This window comes from Monodon monoceros, unplaced genomic scaffold (genome assembly GCF_005190385.1).
Source record: "Monodon monoceros isolate NGI ecotype Baffin Bay Population unplaced genomic scaffold, NGI_Narwhal_1 Super_Scaffold_17, whole genome shotgun sequence".
Taxonomy (NCBI): Eukaryota; Metazoa; Chordata; class Mammalia; order Artiodactyla; family Monodontidae; genus Monodon; species Monodon monoceros.
Window position 1 is genome coordinate 25,619,420 of NW_021703773.1, and position 22,605 is coordinate 25,642,024.

At 39.2% G+C, this 22,605-nt stretch overlaps 1 protein-coding gene across 1 annotated transcript in view; it reads right to left on the minus strand.

Moving 5' to 3' along the window:
• CSMD1 (CUB and Sushi multiple domains 1) overlaps nucleotides 1-22,605 on the minus strand; it is a 1,429,265-nt gene that overhangs the window by 227,131 nt on the left and 1,179,529 nt on the right. The window contains exon 26 of the mRNA XM_029226263.1: nucleotides 17,631-17,833. Within this exon, the coding sequence (XP_029082096.1) occupies nucleotides 17,631-17,833 (203 nt within the window). The remainder of the gene's footprint in view (nucleotides 1-17,630; nucleotides 17,834-22,605) is intronic.

Sequence of the window (22,605 nt, forward strand, 5' to 3'; positions counted from 1 at the left end):
AACAGTTAATTGTCTATTATTAAACAGTGGTATTCTTAGTAAACACCCATAGAAATATTTATATGATAAATAAGTATGTAGTATTAAAATAATTTAAAAATAAACCTTTAGACGAAAAGCCAAGGAGATCATAGATAAGTCTCATTGTAATTTTTAAAACAAAGATATGTTTTATTACTTCTCTTTCCGAATTTTTATTCAGTATTCATTAAAAGCAAACACACACATTACTCAATAAAAAAGCTTTACACAAAGATGCACAGAATTTGTTCATGAATAAGAATTTCAACAGACACATGAGCCTTGCAAAAACAAGTGTTCTGTAGAACACTTTTCTATAGGTTATTAAAGGTGTTTGGTCAAACAAGATGGGCAAATACTGTATACTCTAGCTCCCTCTTGTAGATCCCCGCTGTACATCAGGGATTAAAGGCTCAGAGAAGCCCTACAGTAAAGAAACTAAAAAAAAAAAAAAAAGTTTAATCCAGTGTATTCTAAATGTCTGTTATTATAGAGCATGTTTTTCTCAACAAATTTCTTCAAACCCTTCCAAATAAAGATCCACAGAATATCAGTATATAAAACACAGGCTTGTACTAAGGGTTATATGTCCTTTAATGGTATGAGGTTTAATTCAGTTTTGAAAGAAGTTTCTACTTCTAAAGCAAATTTCCATTTGGCATATCTGTAATAATAATAATAGAGCATGGCATTAAAAAGTTATAAAATAAAAATAAAAAGTTCTTAGGGTAATCTAGATTGGATTAAAAATACAAAAACAATAAGACGACTTTAGGGAAGACAAAACCATTTTAAAAAATGCAGTGGGAAATACATTGGTTGGGTCCTTGAAATAAATGCCATTTTATTTTCCCCTAGTTACAAATTGTGTAAAGATGTTTTCTGGTAAAGGCAATAAAGCTTATTTGGAGACTAATATGAAAGCCCCCAACCAAAGACATTTCTTTGGGGTCAGAAATTGCTTTTTCACCTTCAGGGTCATACAAAGTCATGGATGAGGCATACACTCATTTCCTTTTTATGATTGTTTTCTTTTATATGCCACATGTTTCTTGCACTCAATTTTCTCTTAAACGTTTTTTTCTTCAAATGGGATTTTGGTGACTGAATCATTCCAGTTTATTGCCATAAAAAGGAAAACAATATTTTTAGTTGCATCAGTCTTATCCCTCTATCACCTTAGAAAAAGAAGATACTATTCCTGAGGTGATGGGTATTGTATTTTTCAATTTCCCCAGGGGTTCCCTGGACTATTTCAAGTCATAAAGAACCTTCCACAGGCCCAGTGGCATCTAAGGGACATCGCTACTCTTTGTCTCTGAATCCAGAGCGATGGACTTGAGCGATCTGAACCTGTGCTCCACTTAGCGTGAGAGCCACGGACCTGATGTTTTTGTTTGCAAGAGGCAGCAATGGTGGTGGAGAACCATTGTATCATAAGAATTGCAATGTACACAAATTTATTTCCAATGGGATAAAGTCATTTTTGACACTGGAGACTTTATGGAATATATACATATTAAAATAATATGCAGAGTTGTGTTCTTTTTCTATTCTAAAAAATTGTGCTTTGGGACACGTCCTATTAAATGTGTCAAGTCCTCCTTGCATGTTTTTTATTTTTATTTTTTAAAATAAATTTATTTATTTGTTTATTTTCGGCTGTGTTGGGTCTTCGTTGCTGTGCGCGGGCTTTCTCTGGTTGCAGCGAGCGGGGGCTACTCTTTGTTGCGGTGCGTGGGAGTCTCACTGCTGTGGCTTCTCTTGTTGCGGAGCATGGGCTCTAGGCGCGGGGGCTTCAGGAGTTGTGGCACACAGGCTTAGTTGCTCCGCAGCATGTGGGATCTTCCCGGACCAGGGCTTGAATCCGTGTCCCCTGAATTGGCAGGTGGATTCTTAACTACTGCGTCACCAGGGAAGCCCCTGCCTGTTTTTTTTTTTTTTTTTGCGGTACGCGGGCGTCTCACTGTTGTGGCCTCTCCCGTTGCGAAGCACAGGCTCCGGACGCGCAGGCTCAGCGGCCATGGCTCACGGGCCCAGCCGCTCCGCGGCATGTGCGATCTTCTCGGACCGGGGCACGAATCCGCGTCCCCTGCATCGGCAGGCGGAGTCTCAACCACTGCGCCACCAGGGAAGCCCCCCTGCATGTTTTTAAACATCATTTAAAAGTATATTTATCGAGAGCCGGATGTTGAGCAGCTGGGCAGCAACTCAGCAGTATTCAAGCCCTGGAAGGGAGATGGATACCACATTGCCTTTTATGGATGAGTTGTGGAGTGGACAATACATTTCAGGGTCAAAGTGAGTAAAGATAAAGAAGTGTGCATTTATGTGGTAAGTCCCTTTTTAAAAAAAAAAAAAAAAGTATACTTATCAACTGTGTTATTAGTTCATAGAAGTAAAGTTTGCTTAGTGTACATTTATTATCTTAAAACACCCTTTCATAACATAACCTCCACAGAGAGAATGCTTACCACGTATATGGAAAAACATATAAAGCGACACCAATACGCTCCATATCAGAAGCAGAGATATCTAACAGTCAGATTTTAACCTGCATATTAAGTTCTCATGTTCTTGAGTTAAGAAAATTGAATTAACTCTTTATGCACGTGGTCAGGTTATCATTTTCTCTGAAAAGTTGCTCTTTTGGGTTAGATCATAGCACTGAATAGGGAAATCTCATTCTGGAGGGTCACTGACTGTATTTGACAGGATAGACCTGAACTGGCCGTCAGAACTCTGTCACGTGTGCATCAGCGCTTTGGTGGCTGGAAAAGGTTTAGGAAACACACAGAAAAGAGGAACCTCAAGTCATCCAACGGGTGCTTCCACTCAATCCCAGACTACAAATTAAAGAAAGTAGGTATGAATTCTACCAAGTTCCGCTTAATTCAGTCGACATTCCTCCTCTCCTTTCTGACAAAGTGCTTCAGGAAATGGAGACATGGAGTTTTCTGAGATCTTCCGAGATCAAGAGCAGAGCTGCTGGCTGCTCAAATGCACATTGCACAAATCCCTCTCCTGGGCTTCAATAGTAACACACAGTGCTGGGGAAAGAGCCTTGACACAAGTCTCATATCTTACACAAAAGTTCTTTCACAGTTGATCACATTTAAATACAAAAGGTAAAACTATAAAACTTTTAGGAGAAAATCTTTGGGATTTAAGGCTAGGCAAGGACATGACAACATGAGCATGTTCTATAAAAAGCAAAAATTAATAAACTTCATAAAAATTTTCTCCAAGGAAGACTTTGTTAATAGGATGAATAGACAAGCTAAAGACCAAGAGAAAAAGTTTAAAAGCCACATATCTGACAAAGGACTAGTATCTAAAATATATTGAGAATGCTGAAGATGCAAAAAATAAAATAAAATAAAAACATGAAAATACCCAACCAGAAAACAGGCAAAAGGCATGAAAAAGCATGTCACTGAAGAGAATGTACAGATGGCAAATAAGTACGTGAAAAGATGTTCAAAATCATTAGCCATTAGGGAAATGCAAAGAGATATCACTACATACCTATTAGTGCAGCTAATAATATCACATATATAGACAACATCAAATGATGGTGAGGATGCAGAGAAAAGGAATCACTTAGGCATTGTTGGTGTTAATGTAAGATGGTACGGCCACTCTGGAAAATTATTTGGCCATTAAAATCTAAACATTCAATTGCCATTCAACCCAGAAATTATACTTCTGGGTATTTATCCCAGATAAATGAAAACTTACGTTCACACAAAAACTTGTACATGAATGTTTATGGCAGCTTTATTCATAATGGTCCCAAACTAGAAATAACCTAGATGTCCTTCAGTGGGTGAATGACTAAACAAGCTGGTATATCCAGTCTATGGAATACTACTCCGCAACACAAAGGAATAAACTGAGGGGACGCACAACAGCCCCAGTGAATCTCCACAGAACTACTCTGAGTGAAAAAAGGGAGACTACACCTTACAGGATTCCTTTCATATAACATTGTTGGAATGGTAAAGTCATGTAAATAGAGAACAGATTAGAGGTTGCCAGGGTTAAGGATGGGGTGGTGGCAGGAGAGAAGTGGGTGTGGCTATAAAAGGACAACCTGAGGGACCCTTTTGGTGATGGATGTTCTGCATATTGACTGATCATTGTCGATATTCTGGCTGTGATTTGTGCTCTAGTTTTGCAAGATGTTACCCCTGGAGGGGACTTCCTAAGGGTTCACAGGATCTCTCTGTTTTACTTCTCACAAGGGCATGTGAATTTACAAGTACTTCTAAAGAAAAAGTTTAATTATAAAGGTTTATATATATATGCACAAATATATGTCTGAGTTGCAGTATTCACTTGAATTGCATACAATGAATACAAATCATTTTAGATTTAAAATTATTTTTATTATATGAATGTATGTGTATACACGTGTTTAATTTCACAATTCAAAGGAATGAAACAATATCAGGATTCAACACAGGAATCGTGTTATTTCTCATGTTCCTTCATGACAGAAAGCAACACGGGCTTCAGGATTGTGAAATTATGGATATATACTGGCAAATCTGAAGATGCACACTATATATTGTCACTCATTCCTGAGGAAAATGACTCTTTCTTTCGGAATAAAAAAATACGAAATCAGACGAGAAGTCCTTTCTCATGAACACAATTAACTATTTACCAAGAGGCTTCATTAATGCTATTACTGCGGGCCAGAGGGAACAAATTAGAGGCCAAGATTCCTCAGACAGGAACGCTGAAGCCTCGGAAGGCGTGAAAGATTTTAGTTTGTCAGCGGGACCACAGGCATTAAAACACTTGTGCAGACAGAGAGAGTGATGTTAGTATACGAAAATATTAAATACCCTTTATGATCTGTTACTCAAGCATCCTCTGTAACAATGTTTCAAAAGTGGAACATTTGCTTTCATGGTCTTTGTACTGAATAAACACTTAATAGCTATGAAAATATGTCATTATAGTAGACTATCAAATGTAAGTGTAAATTGAGTTCTACAATTTAAAAAAAACTTCAATATGCAACAGAAATAAATCAATCACTTTGATTCTGCACAATAGGGAATGTGAATTCCATTAAAGCAAAAAAGTTGAGCCCCATATTTCATGCTAATTAAATCAAAATATAATAATTCAAGAGCTATTTATATTGCAGCTATTAAACTAGACAATAAATCCCCTCATCCTACACATTTTCATTTTCAAATTCAGGAGTCACTTATTTTTTTGTAATAATCGTCCTTATACTTTTTCTGCTGCTTATAGTAAGATCTGAGTCCTCTATCTGTATAACATTGGATTTTTTAAACTAACTTGTTTAAATTGTTTTAAATTAACTTTTTAAATGATTTCAAAGATCCTCATAATCAATTATTGGAAAGAGAACATTAGTGGTATATAATACATGTCCAATTTAGGCAATTTCTGTAAGTCAAATAATTTTTCTATTTCTTGTAAATAAATGTTCTAATATTTGTTTGCTAGTTATAAAACTATATTTTTGATATCTGCATACCACATAGCTGTAAAAATTAGACCATGTAAGAGAATGCACTTGGAAAATTTTAAAAGACATAAAAATATAACAGACTACTAGTGTTCACAACAGTACTTCAGTCACTTGTGTCAGTTAAGTTCCAAAGACTGCACTGGGAACTAAGCTAACTTCCTCCTTTATAAAGGAATTGCAAATACTCTGAGAAAAAATACTAATTAGCACTTCTATTTTCATCATGCCAAATATAGAATCTATGGGAAACTAAGTACGTCTGAAGATCTAAAAATACTTTAGACTTTAGAGTTACTTTAAAAACACTTTATATCTGTTTAGTAACACAGATATTTACACTTTGAATGCATCATAAAATCCTGTTTTGCATCCTCATAACAGTGAAGAATCCTTCATTCAGTTATTCAAAGAGGTTTTAGTTTCTTTATATCTAAAGTCACAATCAAAGGAAAACCTCACCCTCCATAGATCCTGTTCTAAACATCTATCACATTAGTCATCACTGTTAAATTGATTCTCAGCTTTTAATAAGTACGAAAGATAAAAATCTGCGTACTGACACAAGACAGACTTGAGGGGAGAAAAAGATGACTATCACAGTTTTCACTAAATGTTCTGCAAATCCACCTATTCTTTACTGATAATAAGTGCACGATTAACAACTTCAACATGTTACAGAAACCTCAGGTGGTTGCAGCCATGCAAGTATCTGGTATCGTAACGTTAGTGTGGTTAAGTGATAGTTAACCGGTTTACTATCTTTTCCTGCCTCTAAATCAAAACTGCACTATCCACACGCCTTCCTGCCAAGCAAGTGTCAGGAGACTCTTACTTTTGTCAGTGTGAACTGAGTAGTGTGAAACAGGAGGCCAAGGAGTTGGGGAAATCTAATTTGAGAGCTGCAGACTGTGTCGTTTATCACGTAATACTTCCCTGGAGTCAATATATCTCTAGAACTGAGAATAAATAATAGCAGTCCCCTATATTTGGGAAAACTGATAAATCAAAGTGCTTTTGCGTTCCTTACTTTTGAGAGCAGTCCTCATCAAAACTGTGGGTGGTAAAAAGAGTATGGTGCCCTAATTTATCCTAAGTCCATGAAAATTGTGCACATGCCTGTTTACAGAGCTGTTAAGATGGGGCTTAGCCCCAAGCCATGTTATCTTTCATGGGTAGAAAAACAGTGCCTCTGTGATGCCTGTTCTAAAAATTATATAATATTACATGTGTGTGCGTATACTTTTGAGAGTTTTCTGTTACAGGATTATGCAGTGTACTATAGTTTAAGTGAGTCTTATAATGCTTAAAATTATATACATAAAAATATAATATATATTTATATATAATACAATATATATTATATACATATATTGTATATTATATATATAATATTATATATTATATATATGTATTTTTTCCACTTCCATTCTGATAGGATTGCTAAATATGGACAGTTTATATTCTCTTTAATACTGCTAAATGCTTCCAAGCATATTACTCAAATATGCACCTCAAATTTCTTTTTTAATCACCTTAATGAGAACGTGAGTTATCTGGTGAGGACAAGTTCTTTTTTTTAAGTTTATTTATTTATTTTTGGTTGCGTTGGGTCCACGTTGCTGCACTCAGGGTTTCTCTAGTTAAGGCAAGCGGGGGCTGCTCTTCATTGCGGTGTGCCGGCTTCTCACTGCGGTGGCTTCTCCTGTTGTGGAGCACGGGCTCTAGGCACACGGGCTTCAGTAGTTGTGGCACATGGGCTCAGCAGTTGTGGTTCACGGGCTGTAGAGTGCAGGCTCAGTAGTTGTGGCACACGGGCTTAGCTGCTCCGCGGCATGTGGGATCTTCCTGGACCAGGGCTCAAACCCGTGTCCCCTGCATTGGCACGTGGATTCTTAACCACTGCACCACCAGGGAAGTCCAAAGGCAAGTTTTAAGTCACTTTTAAAATTCAGTTCAACACACACCTACTGGGTGGTTGCTCTTGTAATTGGAACCATGCTAAAGACTGAATATTAGAGCAGAAATATTAAAAAAATCAATAATTTAGGAAATTCAGTCTCACTAGAACCAATAACCAAAAAAAAAAAAGAAGCAGAAAATATAGACACATACACAAGAAACTAGAAAACAAAAGACAAAATACTTTTAAGTGTCAAAAGTGAGGCAGAAATAAATGCAGTAACTAGTGTAAAATATCTGACTTCTGAATACCAGGATATTCAGTAACAGCCAAAAAGTTATAAAAATAACTAGTGGTGAACATTATAGAGGGGGAAGTGTAAAAATGATATAAAATGGGTTCTTATTTATTCTTTGGGCTCAGAGAATCCTCCTACAAGGAGTGGTGTTTAATTGCCACTCGGGAAACGGACAGGAATAGCAGGCAGTGAACAGGGGGACAGAGTCCTGGACAGAAGGCACTTTGCAAGTGAAGGTCTGAAAACAGGAGAAAAAAATCCTTAGAAGCCAGGTGGAAGGAGTGGGTGAGGATGGGCAGATACACGGGAGCCCCACGTCAATCAGTCGGGGGTCATGTAACAGGATTTTATTCTCCAGTCAGAAACTGGAGAAGAACTTTTTAAGTGGGGGGCTTAGCTTGATTAGATTTGCTCTTGGCCAACGTGGCTTTTCTCAAACGCAGGTTCAATACAATCACCCTCCTCTGAGCAGCCCTTTAGACAGGGTCCGGTGTGGGTGAGACCCAGCAGATGTGGGCTTGTGTGATGAAGGGGAAATGCAAGATAAGAGCAGCCACACGAGGTCTTGTTGGAGGTTGGGTCTGGATTGGATCGGATGTGGTGACGGGATAGACCCGGACATGCCAATTTTGACATGTCTGCAAGATGTTCAAACGAATTTATGTATTTGGCCCCTTAGAGCTTCACAAGACAGGTGTGAGCTCTGAATAGAGAGTTTTGAAGTGATGACCTTCTGGATCTTTGTCCACACCCAGGGAAGAAAGAACATTGCTCAGAGAGACAGTGAATAGAGAGAGCAGATGACTTAAGACCAGGTCCCAAGGAAACCAGGAAGAGGAAGGTGAGACTGCAGGAGACAACAGAGAGACCGGCAAGGCAGGAAGGATCGTAGGGACAGCTGTGAAAATCCAGGGAAAATAATATTTCAACAAGGTGGAAAGTGTCAGATGCACTGAACTTCTGCAGGAGGCCACTTGCCAGAACCACGAAAAGTTGTGTGTTGATTGAGACTCATGGCTTATTTTTGACCGTGACAAGAGCAGTGAAACCGAGGTGATGGGGGCAGAAACAAACCAGGGGGCTGCAGGATGATTTGGAGGTGAGGAAACGCACACAGCAAGCCCAAAACATGTTCTAGATGAAGGAGAAAAACAGGATGCTCAAAAGTGGCAAAGGGTTGTTGTATGTATTTATCTTAAATTGTGATTTGAGCGTCTGTGTACAAGGAGTGAGGAGTCAGAGGAAAGGATGAAAATGAAAGAAGACGAGGGCACACCGGGCAAGGTCCCAGCAGCCGGGGGCATATCCATGATAGGACCAGCCTTGCTTGGGAGAAGGCGTGACTATCCCAAGCTAACAGGAGTGAAGAAACAGAATGATGTCTCCTGGAGGAAGTGGAAGGAAATCCTTCTGACAGGTTTATCTTTGTGAAGACTCCAGATCATCCACTGCCCCAAAGAGGAGACGAGCAAAGGGGCGAAGGTTTGAAAATGAGGTGAATGGGACCCAGAGTTCCCTGGCAAAATAAGTGACTGTAGCTCAGCTACGTGAGGGTGGGGGTCCCACAGTCACTGGGAAGAAGCTCTTGGTTTATGCATCTCCTTCTCACCAGAGGATGCTGGGCAGATGCGATGCAGGAAGCACATGGGCCAGGGAGCTTAGCACGTGGTAAGAGACTTGATTTTAAGGATAAAGTGGCTGAAGACAGAAAAGAAGTATCGGGAATTTAGGAGGAACCAATAGAAGGGAGAACAGTGACAGCCTAGATGCCCCAGTAAAGCACTAAGAACCGACACAGGCAGGGAAGTGAAGATGGAAAGATCAGCTGTGGGAACGGAGCAGCACGTTCCAGTTCAACTTTGCCGACTGAAGGTGAAACAGGATGCAGTGCACCTTCCCAAGAGTGGCTGGTGGAGTGGAGTGGAGACCGCAGGGCGTCAAGCAGGAGCTGAAGACCTCAGAGGTGGGCGCCACCCCAGGGAAGGTGGAGGACACATCCCGGAGCTGCAGGGAAGCAGACCAGGGTCCTCACCAGGTGGGCCGTCCAGAGGAGGCGGACAGAGACAAGGAGATTCTAGGTGAATGGCATATGTTTCCCCATAACTTTTATGAAGACTGGGCAACGTCTGCCTTATTAGCACTGGATCCCCAATGCCAGCACTGATCAGGAGCACAGGAGGAAGGGGTTCAATATTGGTTGGTGAATAAATAAAGTAATACATGAATGAATGAATGAGTGGTTAGTTCATTAATTCCTCATTATTACACCAATGTGTTCACACACATCATGAGGACAAGGGTGACCTGGGCAGGGTGTGGTCAGATGCTTATCTCAATATTTGTCACAGTGATTCAAATTTTCTATGTTCTCCTCACTGACTCAACTTATTTCTGAATGACATGCTTTTAAAGACATTATGATAATTCAGTCTGTAAAATTTAGGAGCATTCCCTTCTCATTCAAGCGAGGTAGCATAACTCTGCCTACTGCACTGCGCTGACTGACGGTTACGTCCGCGGTCCTGGGGGAGGGGGCCGTGCTGGGACTCCCCCACAGAAATCACTGCTGCCTGAGGAATGATTTATGAGCTTTCAGTAGGAGTAAGATTTAGATTAGCAGAAAGGTAGGTACAGATGATACTCCCACTAGTAGTTTTATAGAAAAGGGTTGAGATCTCTTTCACAGTAAGTATTAGATACATCCTCAAGGAAAGGGAACTCTTTGTGCACTGTTGGCGGGAATGCTAATTGGTGTAGCCACTGTGGAACACAGTGGGGAGGTTCCTCAAAAAATTAAAAATAGAGCTACCATATGATCCAGCAATCCCACTTCTGCACATAAGATCAAAGGGAATGAAAACAGGATCTCAAAGAGATACCCGCACCCCCATGTCCACTGCAGCACTATTCACAATAGCCAAGATATGGAAACAACCTAAGTGTCTATCTACGGATGAATGGATAAAGAAGATGCAGTACATGCACACACACACACACACACACTGGACTGTTATTCACCCTTGAAAAAGAAGGAAATCCTGCCATTTGCTACAACATGGATGGACCTCAAGGGCATTATGCTATGTGGGATGTCAGGAAGAGAAAGACAAATACTGTATGATAGCACATATGTGGAATCTGCAAAAGCTGAATTCATAGAATCAGCGAGTAGAATGGTGGTTATCAGGGGCTGGGGGGTGGGGGGGAATGGGGAGATGTTGGTCAAAGGGCACAAACCTCCAGTAACAAGATAAATAAGTCACGCACAGCATGGTGACTACAGTTAAGAACACTGCATTATATACCTGAAAGTTGCTAAGATAGTAGCTCTTCAGTGTTCTCACCACCAAAAAGCAGTGGTAATTATGTGATGTGATGTGGTATGAACTACAGTGGTGATCACTTTTTAGTCTCTAAATGTATCAAATCAACATGCTGTACACCTTAAACTTACACATTTCTATGTATCAATTATTTTATTATTTTTTAAAATTGAGGTATAGTTGATGTACGGTATTACTGAATATGTTAGTTTCAGGTGTACAACACAGTGATTCAATATTTTTATAGATTATACTCCATTTAACATTGTTACAAAACAATGGCTTTATTTCCCTGTGTTGTACATATCTTTGTGGCTTATCTATGTTATATACAATTGTTTGTACCTCTTAACCCCCTACCCTATCTTGCCCTTCCCCACTTCCCTCTCCCCACTGGTAACCACTAGTTTGTTCTCTCTACTGGTGAGTCTGTTCCTGTTTCTTTTTTTTATATTCACTAGTTTGCTTTGTTTCTTAGATTCCACATATGCAATAAGTCTGTTATATTTCAATAAAACTGAAGGGGAAAAAAGATACGTCCCCAAGAATAGGGAAGATGCCATTATGTGTCCTGTTTTTCTCTGTTCCTCTTGTTATCAATCTTGTTAGTATTAGACAAAGCCAACCACAGCTAAAACCCCAACACTCTGTGGAATCCAGGATTTAGAATTTAAACTAAATTCTAAATAAGCTAGCATCTTAGTCTCAATAATTCAACACACACCAGTTCTACCCCTGTTATGAGCTGGGTGCGAGTAATCAAAGGTGGATAAAACTCTTTGGCCTCTCTGGGTGTGAGTGGCCAATGATAAGAACATACGATCAGTTTTCCACCAGCCCCACAAGGGGAGTCCCAAGAGAGCAGGGGGTGAGCAGTCTAGCTGCACCTGCTGTGTCCTGTCTCTGCGCAGAAACTTGGTACAGGCGCCCGGGCTCTATGGCCGGTTCTCTCCTATAAACAATCCCACTCTGCTCAGCAACTGGCAGCCCCAAGGGTCTCTCTTGTTTTGAACAACAAATGATTTTTTTTAATGAAAATGTACCTATTAAATTATCCTTCAATAAAGTAAATTAGGAAGGGATGTTATGTAGCCGCTAAGTTAGGACCATTATTTACAGGGAAATCCATCTCATGGAATCTGAGGGTGCAAGATCGCCCTGGAGCCGTTCTCCCTAGAGTGGGAGAGCTGAGAGTTCGGACCACTAGAGGCTCAGCTGAAGTTTATTTAACCCCTAGAGTAAAGGTAAGTTTTGTGAGCCAAACTCCATTTTCTTACATTTTATGCATGGTTAAATAGTAATTAAACTTTAATGAAAAGTGTTAGGCTGATTACAATTAACATAATTGCACTAGTCACTTCTTATTCTTATGTTTTACATGCTGTGTGGAGCTGGCAGGACAATGGACCTTGAATGGGGTGTGAATATCCTGTGAGCACCAACAGTTCATTTTTCTAGTGGAGAAAATGTCTTACAGCAAAGGGAAGGTAAACACACACATAAGGAAGGGTGTGGTGTGCAGCTGCTCCCTCAGTGGCCATTAAGCCTGCACACAGACACATAGCACTGAGGCTAAGAATCAATATCCCCGCACCCCAGTAAGCAGTTGTTCTTCTCCCAAGATTATTATAAAGCAGGGAAAAAAATGATCTTTTTTAAATAAAATCAGGAAATTTATCAAATAATAGATTAAACTATGTTCATTTAAATTAAAACATGGGTATTAATCTTTATAAAATGAAAATAGTCTGCTTGGTTTCCAACTGGTATCAAAACATTAAGGAAGGATAAATAAATGTATAAAGAATTATAAAACTTAAAAGGTCAACAAAGATGCATACATGTTATTAAATCTGTCTAATGCGTTTTTTTACCAGTGAAAACACAGTCTATACTGTCCACTACTTCTGATAATAAATGTCATATAAAGACCATTAACACTGGACAGAAACTAACTCAGAACTGAAACAATCTTTATTATTAAAGGCTTTTCTATTAACATTTTTGAATGAAGCTGAAATCAGTAATGAAACATCCTTTTTGGTACATGACATAGCGTTTGTCACACAATCAAAATCATCCTAATATTTTCAAGATTCGCATCGTTGGAAAGTTTTCAAGCATATTTGATTAGAAAACAATTTTTAGCCACTGACTGTATGTCATGTTCTAGACATTCTGCCCTCCAGGAACTTAGTCCCGTAGACTGCAAGTAGGATGCTCACACATGATGGGATAAACACTGTCTCAGAAATATGAGCACTGAATTTGGGCACTGTAAGTGACAATGTTATTAATTCTGCTAAAGGGGTCTTAAAAGATGGTGTGTCCACATGTGGATTCATTAAGCAAGCAAAGAGGAAAAAGCCAAGAGCAGTGTGTAAAATGAACACATAGCAAATACGTGCATACAAATACATACACGCCTCTTGCTGGTGTGTATGTTACAGGGGGATTGACAGGGTGGAGGGCAGTAATTAAGGATGAAAACTGAAAATGTGGAGTTTTGCATAAGTGTGCATACAGGCTTTTATAGCCTTTATTTTGGCAATGGGGAGAATCAGAACTCTCTCTGGCTGAGATGGGAAGCCAGTGGAGAGTTCTGACCAGAGCAAGGTGCCTCATTAAGACCCATCCTGGTTCCTCTGGTCAGGTAAGATAGTAAATGGACAAGAGAGGGGAGACGAAGCCAGTCTGTAAGCCATGGAAGCTCAGTCCGGTGTGGAAGGACCCAGATCAAGGTGGTAGGGGTAAAGGTGGAGAGATGTGGGATTTTGAATATGGACCCTACTGAATTTGATGCTGGATTATATGTGGGGTGGAAGATAAAGGGGCGACTCAGAATGCAGCTGACATTCACCGAGATGGGAAAGCTTGAAGGAAACCAGGTTTGAGAAAGGAGAGGATTGGAAATGTGGTCACGTTTCACATGGTATGTCCTCTGCTTTCTATCCCCACATCAAGTTGGAGGGAAACCTCGGGTACTCAGGGGAGAGGTCTTGGGAGGCTGACTGATGGAACCTGAGGAGTCAGTACTGATTGAGAGAAAGAGACATGAGGATGGGCCCTAGTGGAATCCAACCTTTACAGCTTGGGGAAGGAAAGATGAAAACCAGAAAAAAGACTATAATGGAGTGGCCACTGGAAGAAGGAGGACCAAGAGGGGATGGGGAGATGGAAGGCAGTTAAAGAAGGTGTTCTAATAATAGAGAAATTGTCAAAATTAAAAAGCCACAACCAGGTATGGATTATGTGACTGAGAGGGAGGGTGACATTGATGTTAAATCCTTACACTTTAACTTTATTGAGAAAAGTCTGATCATTCAAGTGTCTCTAAGAAAACGAATGTTCAAATAAGGGCTTTTCCTCCAATAACTAAGTTACACCTACAATGCGAAGTTCACATAGTATTGGCATACTATCAAGTTAAAATGGTTTACCAAGAAAACTAATTTAATACTATTGAATACATGTCATTTTTGCTTTGCAACAAAGGTCATACTCAAAGTATCAATTATTTGAGGAAAATACTGAAGTTCCATTATTTTTTATTTTATTTTGAAATCATAGATAAGCGCTAATACTTCAAATTCTAACATTAGTTTGTCTTAGGAATGGCAGCGCAATCTAACTTACACATAAAGTACCTCTTTTTTTTTAAGTCCCGGGATCATAAAGACAAATAAATAGGCTTTTCCTGCTTTCCACCTACAGAAGAGCAGTAAGGCTTCTTGAGCTGGAGGGATAGGCTCTTTTGCATGTTTCAAGGAGATTCAAGCCTTTGGTTTAGAAAGACTCTAGCCTGATCTAGTTTCATGGCTGGATTCTCCAGTGGGGAAAGGATGGCTCAGAATTGCAGGAGTGGAGAGTGGCACATTGGTCATGGGTGTAGGGAGGTTGACCAGATATCCCAGCTTGCCATTGCTGAAGGGGGTTCCTGGGACATAGGAATGTCAGTTTCACGGGCTTGACAATGTTCCTTTGGGAACTGTATCATTTAGGATCCAACACAAAACATATGACACACTTCCCATAGATCATTTGAGAGGGTTTCTTTACAAATGTTGGGTTTGGAGAAGCCCAGGTAGAAGTGTGGTCACTGGGAGTTGGTTACAGAAACCTGGAAAGGGACATGTATGGATACGGCTTCTTGAGAAAAGTAGTGAGCTTTGGTTGAGGGAATCTGATAGGGAGGTATCACACTCCGACACCGCTCTCCTCCCTGCACCTCTCATCTCCTGCCCGAGCCCCCCACTGGAGGAACCCAGGCAGAGGGCACAGAACATAGTCCACACATGTCCACGACTAGGATCAGAGTAGATTGAGAAATGGTGGAGAGTAGATCTAAAAAGGCAAAGGGAAAATACATGATGCAAGTGGAAAGGTGCTTAGAATTTGGTGCAATATCTTCAATTCACAAATAAAGCAATAAAGAAAGAGATAGGTCAGTTTCAAATCTCTAGAGATCAAGATAGAAACCCAAATTTTCAGCTTCACACTTCAGGCCAAGTTTTTCTAAATTATGCCAAGCAAAGTTTTTATATCTTGTTTTTTCCTTCCCATAGAGTTTTAAAGACCATGCAGAAACCCATTCATACAAAAGCCTCAGAGTCAACATTTTACTTTCAAATGGTATTTCCCAAAGTGCATACTAAATGCTATGTTAAACCATATGAAAATGCTAACATTCAACCATTTTTTATCTGCAAAAATGACAATTCTGTATGGTTCAAACTAGAACACTTGGAAAACCAAGTTAAAAAAATTAAGCAAGTTTCATTTCTGTAGGAACTTTAATGGGCGTGTTCATGTTTATCACCTCCTAAGCATCAATATGTCAGTTAAGTATATTATTTGTATAATTATAAATATAGAACATAAATGTCTGTGCTCTCAAATAACTATAATAAAGGATTCTCCTTTGTCTTTAACCCAAACTAGGAAGATGTCTTTTCAAAGAGAAAATCATGAGGAATATAGAAAAATAAGTGGTTTCTTGGTTCCACATGAATTTTTAAAAAGGGAAGATTTTAAAAGGCCAGGAACAAAACAACATACTCTTACCATATAATATAGCAATCACACTCTTTGGTATTTACCCAAAGAAATTAAAAACTTATGTCCACACAAAAACCTACATGCAAATGTTTATAGCAGCTTTATTCATAATTGCCAAAAGTTGGAAGCAACCAAGATGTCTTTCAGTAGGTGATGGATAAATAAACAGTGATACATCCAGACAATAGAATACTATTCAGCACTAAAAAGAAATGAGCTACCAAGCTGTGAAAAGACATGGAGGAACCTTAAATGCATGTGATTTGCTGTGAACCTAAAACTGCTCTAAAGAATAAATTCTATTAAAAAAAAAGAAAAAGAAACCAAGGCCAGGAGAGTATAGAATGGGTAGGAAAGGAAAACAAACATAACCTCAAAATGGTACCAACTTTTTCATTTTGCTAAACAAGGACATTACATCACACATCTTTCACCTACTCTTACCACAATTTCTAAAGATGGAAGCCATATTTATCTCGCAAAAATGATATAACCTTGGAATAAAAAACATTTTTTCCCAAGGCAGGATAGCAGAAGCAAACTTACCTTGATATTTTTGCCATAAACCAGTGAAAATTTTACCACGTAGAGATTCTATTCCATGAACACATATTCACAAACTACTGCCTCAAAGCACAGCGAACCAGAGGTAAGAAACTGTGCAGACTTTAACCTTAATTTTATTACCAACCTTTTAAAGCATCAAATTGACCTAAGTCCATTTACTCATGTAAATCCTAAATATGGCTCACCAGTGACCTGCCCAGAGATAAACTGAGCCAGAATATGTTTATGTGCAAATTCCGCTAGTTTTACGATGACAGCTGACACTGGGTGCTACCACATTATATGACACCTCTACACAGTGCAATTTGAAGGGTTCGCAAAGACGGAACTGCCACAAAATATCTCCACCCCTTCCTTCTCAGGAAACTGTTCCTTAAAAATGGGCTAGACAGTGAAGGTGGGAACCATCGTCAAGAGGTAACAGCTTCAAAGTGCAAACGTGGTGCCCACTAAATCCTGCAGAGATTACTATCCTACATAAGCTATTTGAAACATCAGCCCTAAGGAGGGAAAAAATGCAGGGCCCTTCTATTCAGGGAAGTTGAAAGCAGAAAACTGAAGCAGCCTGGAGACATCAAAACTTCCTGGCACCAACCAGAGAGTGAGGGAGCCTGGCGCTGGTGCTGGGTGTGGCAGGGGGCACCAAAGATAAACTTGACCTCCCGGTAGAGACCCACATCTGTCCTGGGCCCAAGTTTAAATATGTACTGATTAACTCAAACCTTTAAAGTAAGTTGTTTTTCCCCCATAACTAAGGAGAGCCACTGTCCATCCCCATCTGAGAATGAACAGAATTTCCCAAGACAAACCGTTCTCTTGATAGGTGTTTTCAAAATTGTGTATTTTGCTCAACAAAAGGTACACCCTTGTCCGGGGAACCTTAAGACACAGATGCGGATCTGTCTCCCACTGTCCAGATCACGAAGAAGGGGGCCGTGCACCTACTTGAGAACTGGATGGAGAAGCCGGACTTGCTGATGAAGAAGTCGCTGTCGAACTGCAGAGTGAGCGAATTGAAGGTGCTGTGAATGTCCTCGGGCAGTGCTGAGCCGCTCCACTCCTTCAGCAGGATGGCGCTGTCCACCGGCCCGTCCCACACCTTCAGGATGTCATGGGCCAGCTCCGTGTCAAACACGATGAAGTGGAGGCTGCAAGGAGAGCACAGCTGGTACGGTGACTGAAAGGCCCCTCCCGCCCAGTGAGGACACCCCAGCACAAAACTCGGGTACACACCAGCCCGTTTCACCCACACCAAACCCCACCCCAATGTGCCTTTCCTTGTCTGACAGTTATGGATGAGCCTGGAGCCTCACAGAAGTGGATTCACTCGTGCACATCAGAAAACAGAAGCACCTACTTCTGTCTGTGATGGATACAGTGAGACCACGGAGCTCTATGCTGAGCTGTGTGTTTAAGGATGAAACCAGGCCTTTTGAGACTGTCAGCTCTTTTTACAATTCAAAGCTTTCTCGGGCACACAAATCAAAGACGGGTCTGATACAGCTTTGTTTTAAGCTAACAGACGTCGGATTTTAATGCGTGTGGTATCAGTGTTGTTCCTGCAATGCCCCACTAGGTGGTAGCATCCATGCCAGGACAGAAACGCTGGCAGAGACGATGTTTACAGCAGGAGGATACTGTGTACCTGTATCTGAATGATCTCAGCTTATGTTGTGTTTGTTTCTGTACATTGTATTTTCGGAAAAAATACATTATTTGAAATACCAACACAAAGGCAGAAATGTGTAGTATAAACTCCTTTCTTCATAACATTTTAACATACTTCTATCACATTTACAGATATCAAAGCAACTTAAAATCTCTATGTCAGAGGAAGCTCTTTCAGTGACGGCAGCAGACCTGTAATTCTATTTATGGCAATTCAGACAGATAAAACAGTTTAATATCAACAAAAATCTGTATTTGCTGAATGCTTTCATTCATTGTTTTTCACTCACTGCTTACTGCACAAAATTGTAAGAGAGAAAAATCATAATAAATGACATACGAAAAACGGTACACAAACCCCAATTATTTACTTTGTGCATATTATAAATTCAAAGAAAATATCTATCTCACCCTGCATAAATATAAAATGTAGTATATTTTTAAATGTTTGATTTAAAATATTTTTAATATAGAGGGAAGTACATAATATAGCAGACACTTAGATACCTACCACCACCAATGTTAACATTTTGCCTTATTTGCTTCAGATCTTTTTTAAAAATAAAATTTTATAGACACAGTCCTACTCCCCTGCCTCTCCACTTATGCATTTGTCTTTCCTCTCACCCCACATTCTGAAATCGTGATGGTCTCTTCTCATTTATATTTTTATAATTTTCATATGCTCATGTAGTATACCTATCTCCAAACAATATACAGTACTATTTTGTGCGTTTAACAGTAATTACATACTAGATGTCATTTTGGCATGTATGTGCTTGTATCATTTTCAAGCTGCTTTTTATATTCAGCATAAGGTGAAATTCCTCTAAACTGAAAGATGTAGATTTTGTTAAGTCGATTTAGAAGCATGAGGAAATGCTTCATTTGTCTGGTCCTCTAACAAAAGATAGTTAGTTTCTGCATTTTATCATGACAAATGGTGCTCAGCCTAGGGTCCCTCTAGGCTCAAGAAGAGAAAAGGCCAAGTTGTTCTAGCATGTGACTGTAACTTCTTACAGTCTCACAATAAAGTACAAATGGCTCTGTGTTGTCACATCTTCACCAATACCTGATAACATCAGACTTAAATAGTTGTAAAAAGAGAAAATTTGATGATTGTGGACCGGTATCATGTTTAAGTTACATCTCCCTGAATATTCATGAGGTTGAACATCCTTTTGTGAGTCTAAGGCAACCCCCTTTCAACATAGTTCAGCCATTCAGCAAACACTTATTGAGCACCGACTGTGTACGAGGCACTCCACTCTTCTAGGAATTTTGGATACATCAGTGAACTAAATGAAGAACCCTGCCTTCATGGAGCTTACATGGTTGGTAATGGGGGAGATGAGCGAAAAACAGCAACCATAAAAAATAAGTAAAGAAGACTGCATTTCAGTAAGTGGTAAATGCCACTGAGGAAAGAAAAAAGCAGAGCAGAATAAGAAGCACTGGTCATGCCAGGACCAGAGGATGGGGGGAGATTTAGGTATTATATGGGGTTGTTGGTTAACCCATGTTGGTGAGGAGAGGTTTGCGCAGACCGAAGGAGATGGAGGGGTTGTTATACTTGGTGTGAGGGGAGAGTGAAGCCCAGCAAAAGCCCGACACAGAGGGCATGGTTTCAGCATTTGGGACCATCCAGGCACCAATTTAACCAGAGCAGAGAGAGGGCCTGATAAGGAAACTGAGGCCAGAGAAATAACGGGTGTAGTGGATGGGGAGGGGGAAGCGGGGGGCTGGTGGGCAACACACAGGGTTTTATAGATTGTTCTGAAGATTCTGGCTTTCACCCTGGGTGACAGACCAATGTGGTGTTTTTGGTAAAGAAGTTATCCCACCTGTGATTTAAAAATAATTGCTCTGCACTTGTGTTGGCAACAGGCTATACAGGGCAAGGCAGAATCAAGAATCAGATGGCTGTTGCTCAGAGGTGCTGGACAGGGGAGGTACTGAGAGGTTGTCAGATTCTGGGCACGGTTTGAAGGTGGGGAAAACAGGACTGGGTGAGCCATGTATGATTAAGAGAGGATGCAAGGTCACTCGAAGGTTTTTGCCTGAGAAATGAGAAAGGTGGAGAGGTCACGGGCTGAGGTGAGAAAGGGTGCAGGTGGAAAGGTTTGTGGGGTGGGAAGACCAGGGATTATGATGTGGGCCTGTAAATTCAAGATGCCTACCGCACATTGAGTAGAGACTTGAGCAGACAGCTGTTCATGCGAACCTGGAGCTTCAGAGAGAACTCTGAAAGGAAATAATAAACCTGTGTCTTCGGAAATAAATGGTCTTAAGTCATGGGACTACATGAGATCATCAAAGGTCTTAGGTGGAGAATAGGACCATGGAGTCTGAATTATCTGATCACATATGATTGCCCACTTTTGTAATGCATTCTTCATCTCTTTTATTACTGTTTATATATTATATTATACTCTTGCGGATGGATTTTGTTACATACCCTTTATCGTTTTAAGAAAAAAATCCTGCTACTTACTACGCTAGGAAGGTTTTCGTTTTATCTCTTTATGTTGTTGATCATGAACATGTATTCAATTCTATTAAACTACTTTTTCTCTACCTATTTAGATGATCATACAGGTCATTTTTCTTAATATATAAAATGGGAGTAATTACAGAGTTCAGCTCTTTATTTTTATTTTCTGTTCTTTACTTGTTCTTGTGATATGAAGGTTATTTTAGCCTCATTAAATGAATCAGATCATTTCCATATTTTTCTTTTGGATGGAAGGTTTTTCCTATATACTGGTATAATATAATCTATTATTTTCTTAAATTTTCTAAAAGTAATCCTTATTGTAGGGGTATATTTCAATTCCATTTCTAATGTCAATTATTTGGGCCTCCTGTATTCTATCATAATATGTCAGTTATTTTTCTACCAATGATACCTTTTCAAGAATCAGTTTGTGGGTTTGGTAATTCTCTATATTATTTCTTCCATTAATTTCTTTTACTATATTTGTTGTTTTTCAACTATACTTCTTTGAATTTACTCTGATAGCATTTTTCAAATTCCATTAGCTGGAGCTTAACTTGATTTTCAAGTGATCTTCTTTTTCCAATATGTGCATTTAAGGCTATAAATTTCACAGTAAGCTGTTAATCATGTGTCTTTTCTTTTCAAAATTGAGCATGTGTTTTCCTTCTTGCTACAGATTTCTATTTCTATTCCATTTTGGTCATGGTGTGGAGTATAAAAGTGATTCTCCGCTTTATTGTTTTCACTGATTAGTTTGTTCCTAGTTTGTGATCATGTTTGCACATGTTCCATATTTACTTGAACAGAATGTGCACTTTCTAGTTGAAAGCTGTATGTCTTTTTAAAATAAGCTTAGTAATTGCATGGTTCAAATCCTCTGTAAACTTACTAATTTGTTACCTGTTTGATTTATGAGTTATAAAGAGTTAAAGGAGGCATGCTGTGCAATTTCCAATGTCTCCATATAATTTATTTATTTTGTTTGTATTAAGCTATATTCTTAGCTGGATAAAAGTTCCTCTTAACTATCACATATGTCTGGTGAATATATATCCCTAAACCAATAGTAGTATTTTGTGTGTTAACAGTAATCGCATAATAGGAACACTTACAAGGGAATGACAGGTTGTTTGAATATAGATTCCAGGTTGACAGTTATTTTCCTTTAGTAATTCAAATACCTCTTTCTATTGGTCTGTATTAAGAAGTCTTCTATCAGGCTAGCTAATATATATCTTCCTTTTTTTAGCTGTTTCTCGGATCTTTTCTCCACCTTTGGTGTCCTTAGGCTTTCTAGAATGTGTCTAGGCATGCACTGACCTTTACTAATGCTACTCGAGACACATTAGGCTTTTATTAAACGCAAAATTCACATCATCCAGCAATTCTACTAGAGATTTAAGGGATGTAGAGAATTACTGCTTTCTGTAACCATCACTGCAGAATTATTTTACTTTTATACTGTGTGTATGGAGTAGTTGATAAAAATATAAACTAGTGAAGAAAGAAAGAAAAAAGGAAATGAATCTAAGTGATAACTATGCATATAAATCTATGGCAATATATTTTAAACTATGCATAAAATGGTTTTCTAGAAAATAGAAATTACTAAAATTGACTCAAGGAAACCAATATAGACAAACATACAGAAATATACATCTTATATTTATCAAAATATTTTGAAATTGGTGATAAACTGAAAACAGGACAAATGTCCAGCAACAAAAGAATTAAAAGTTCAGTAAATACTGA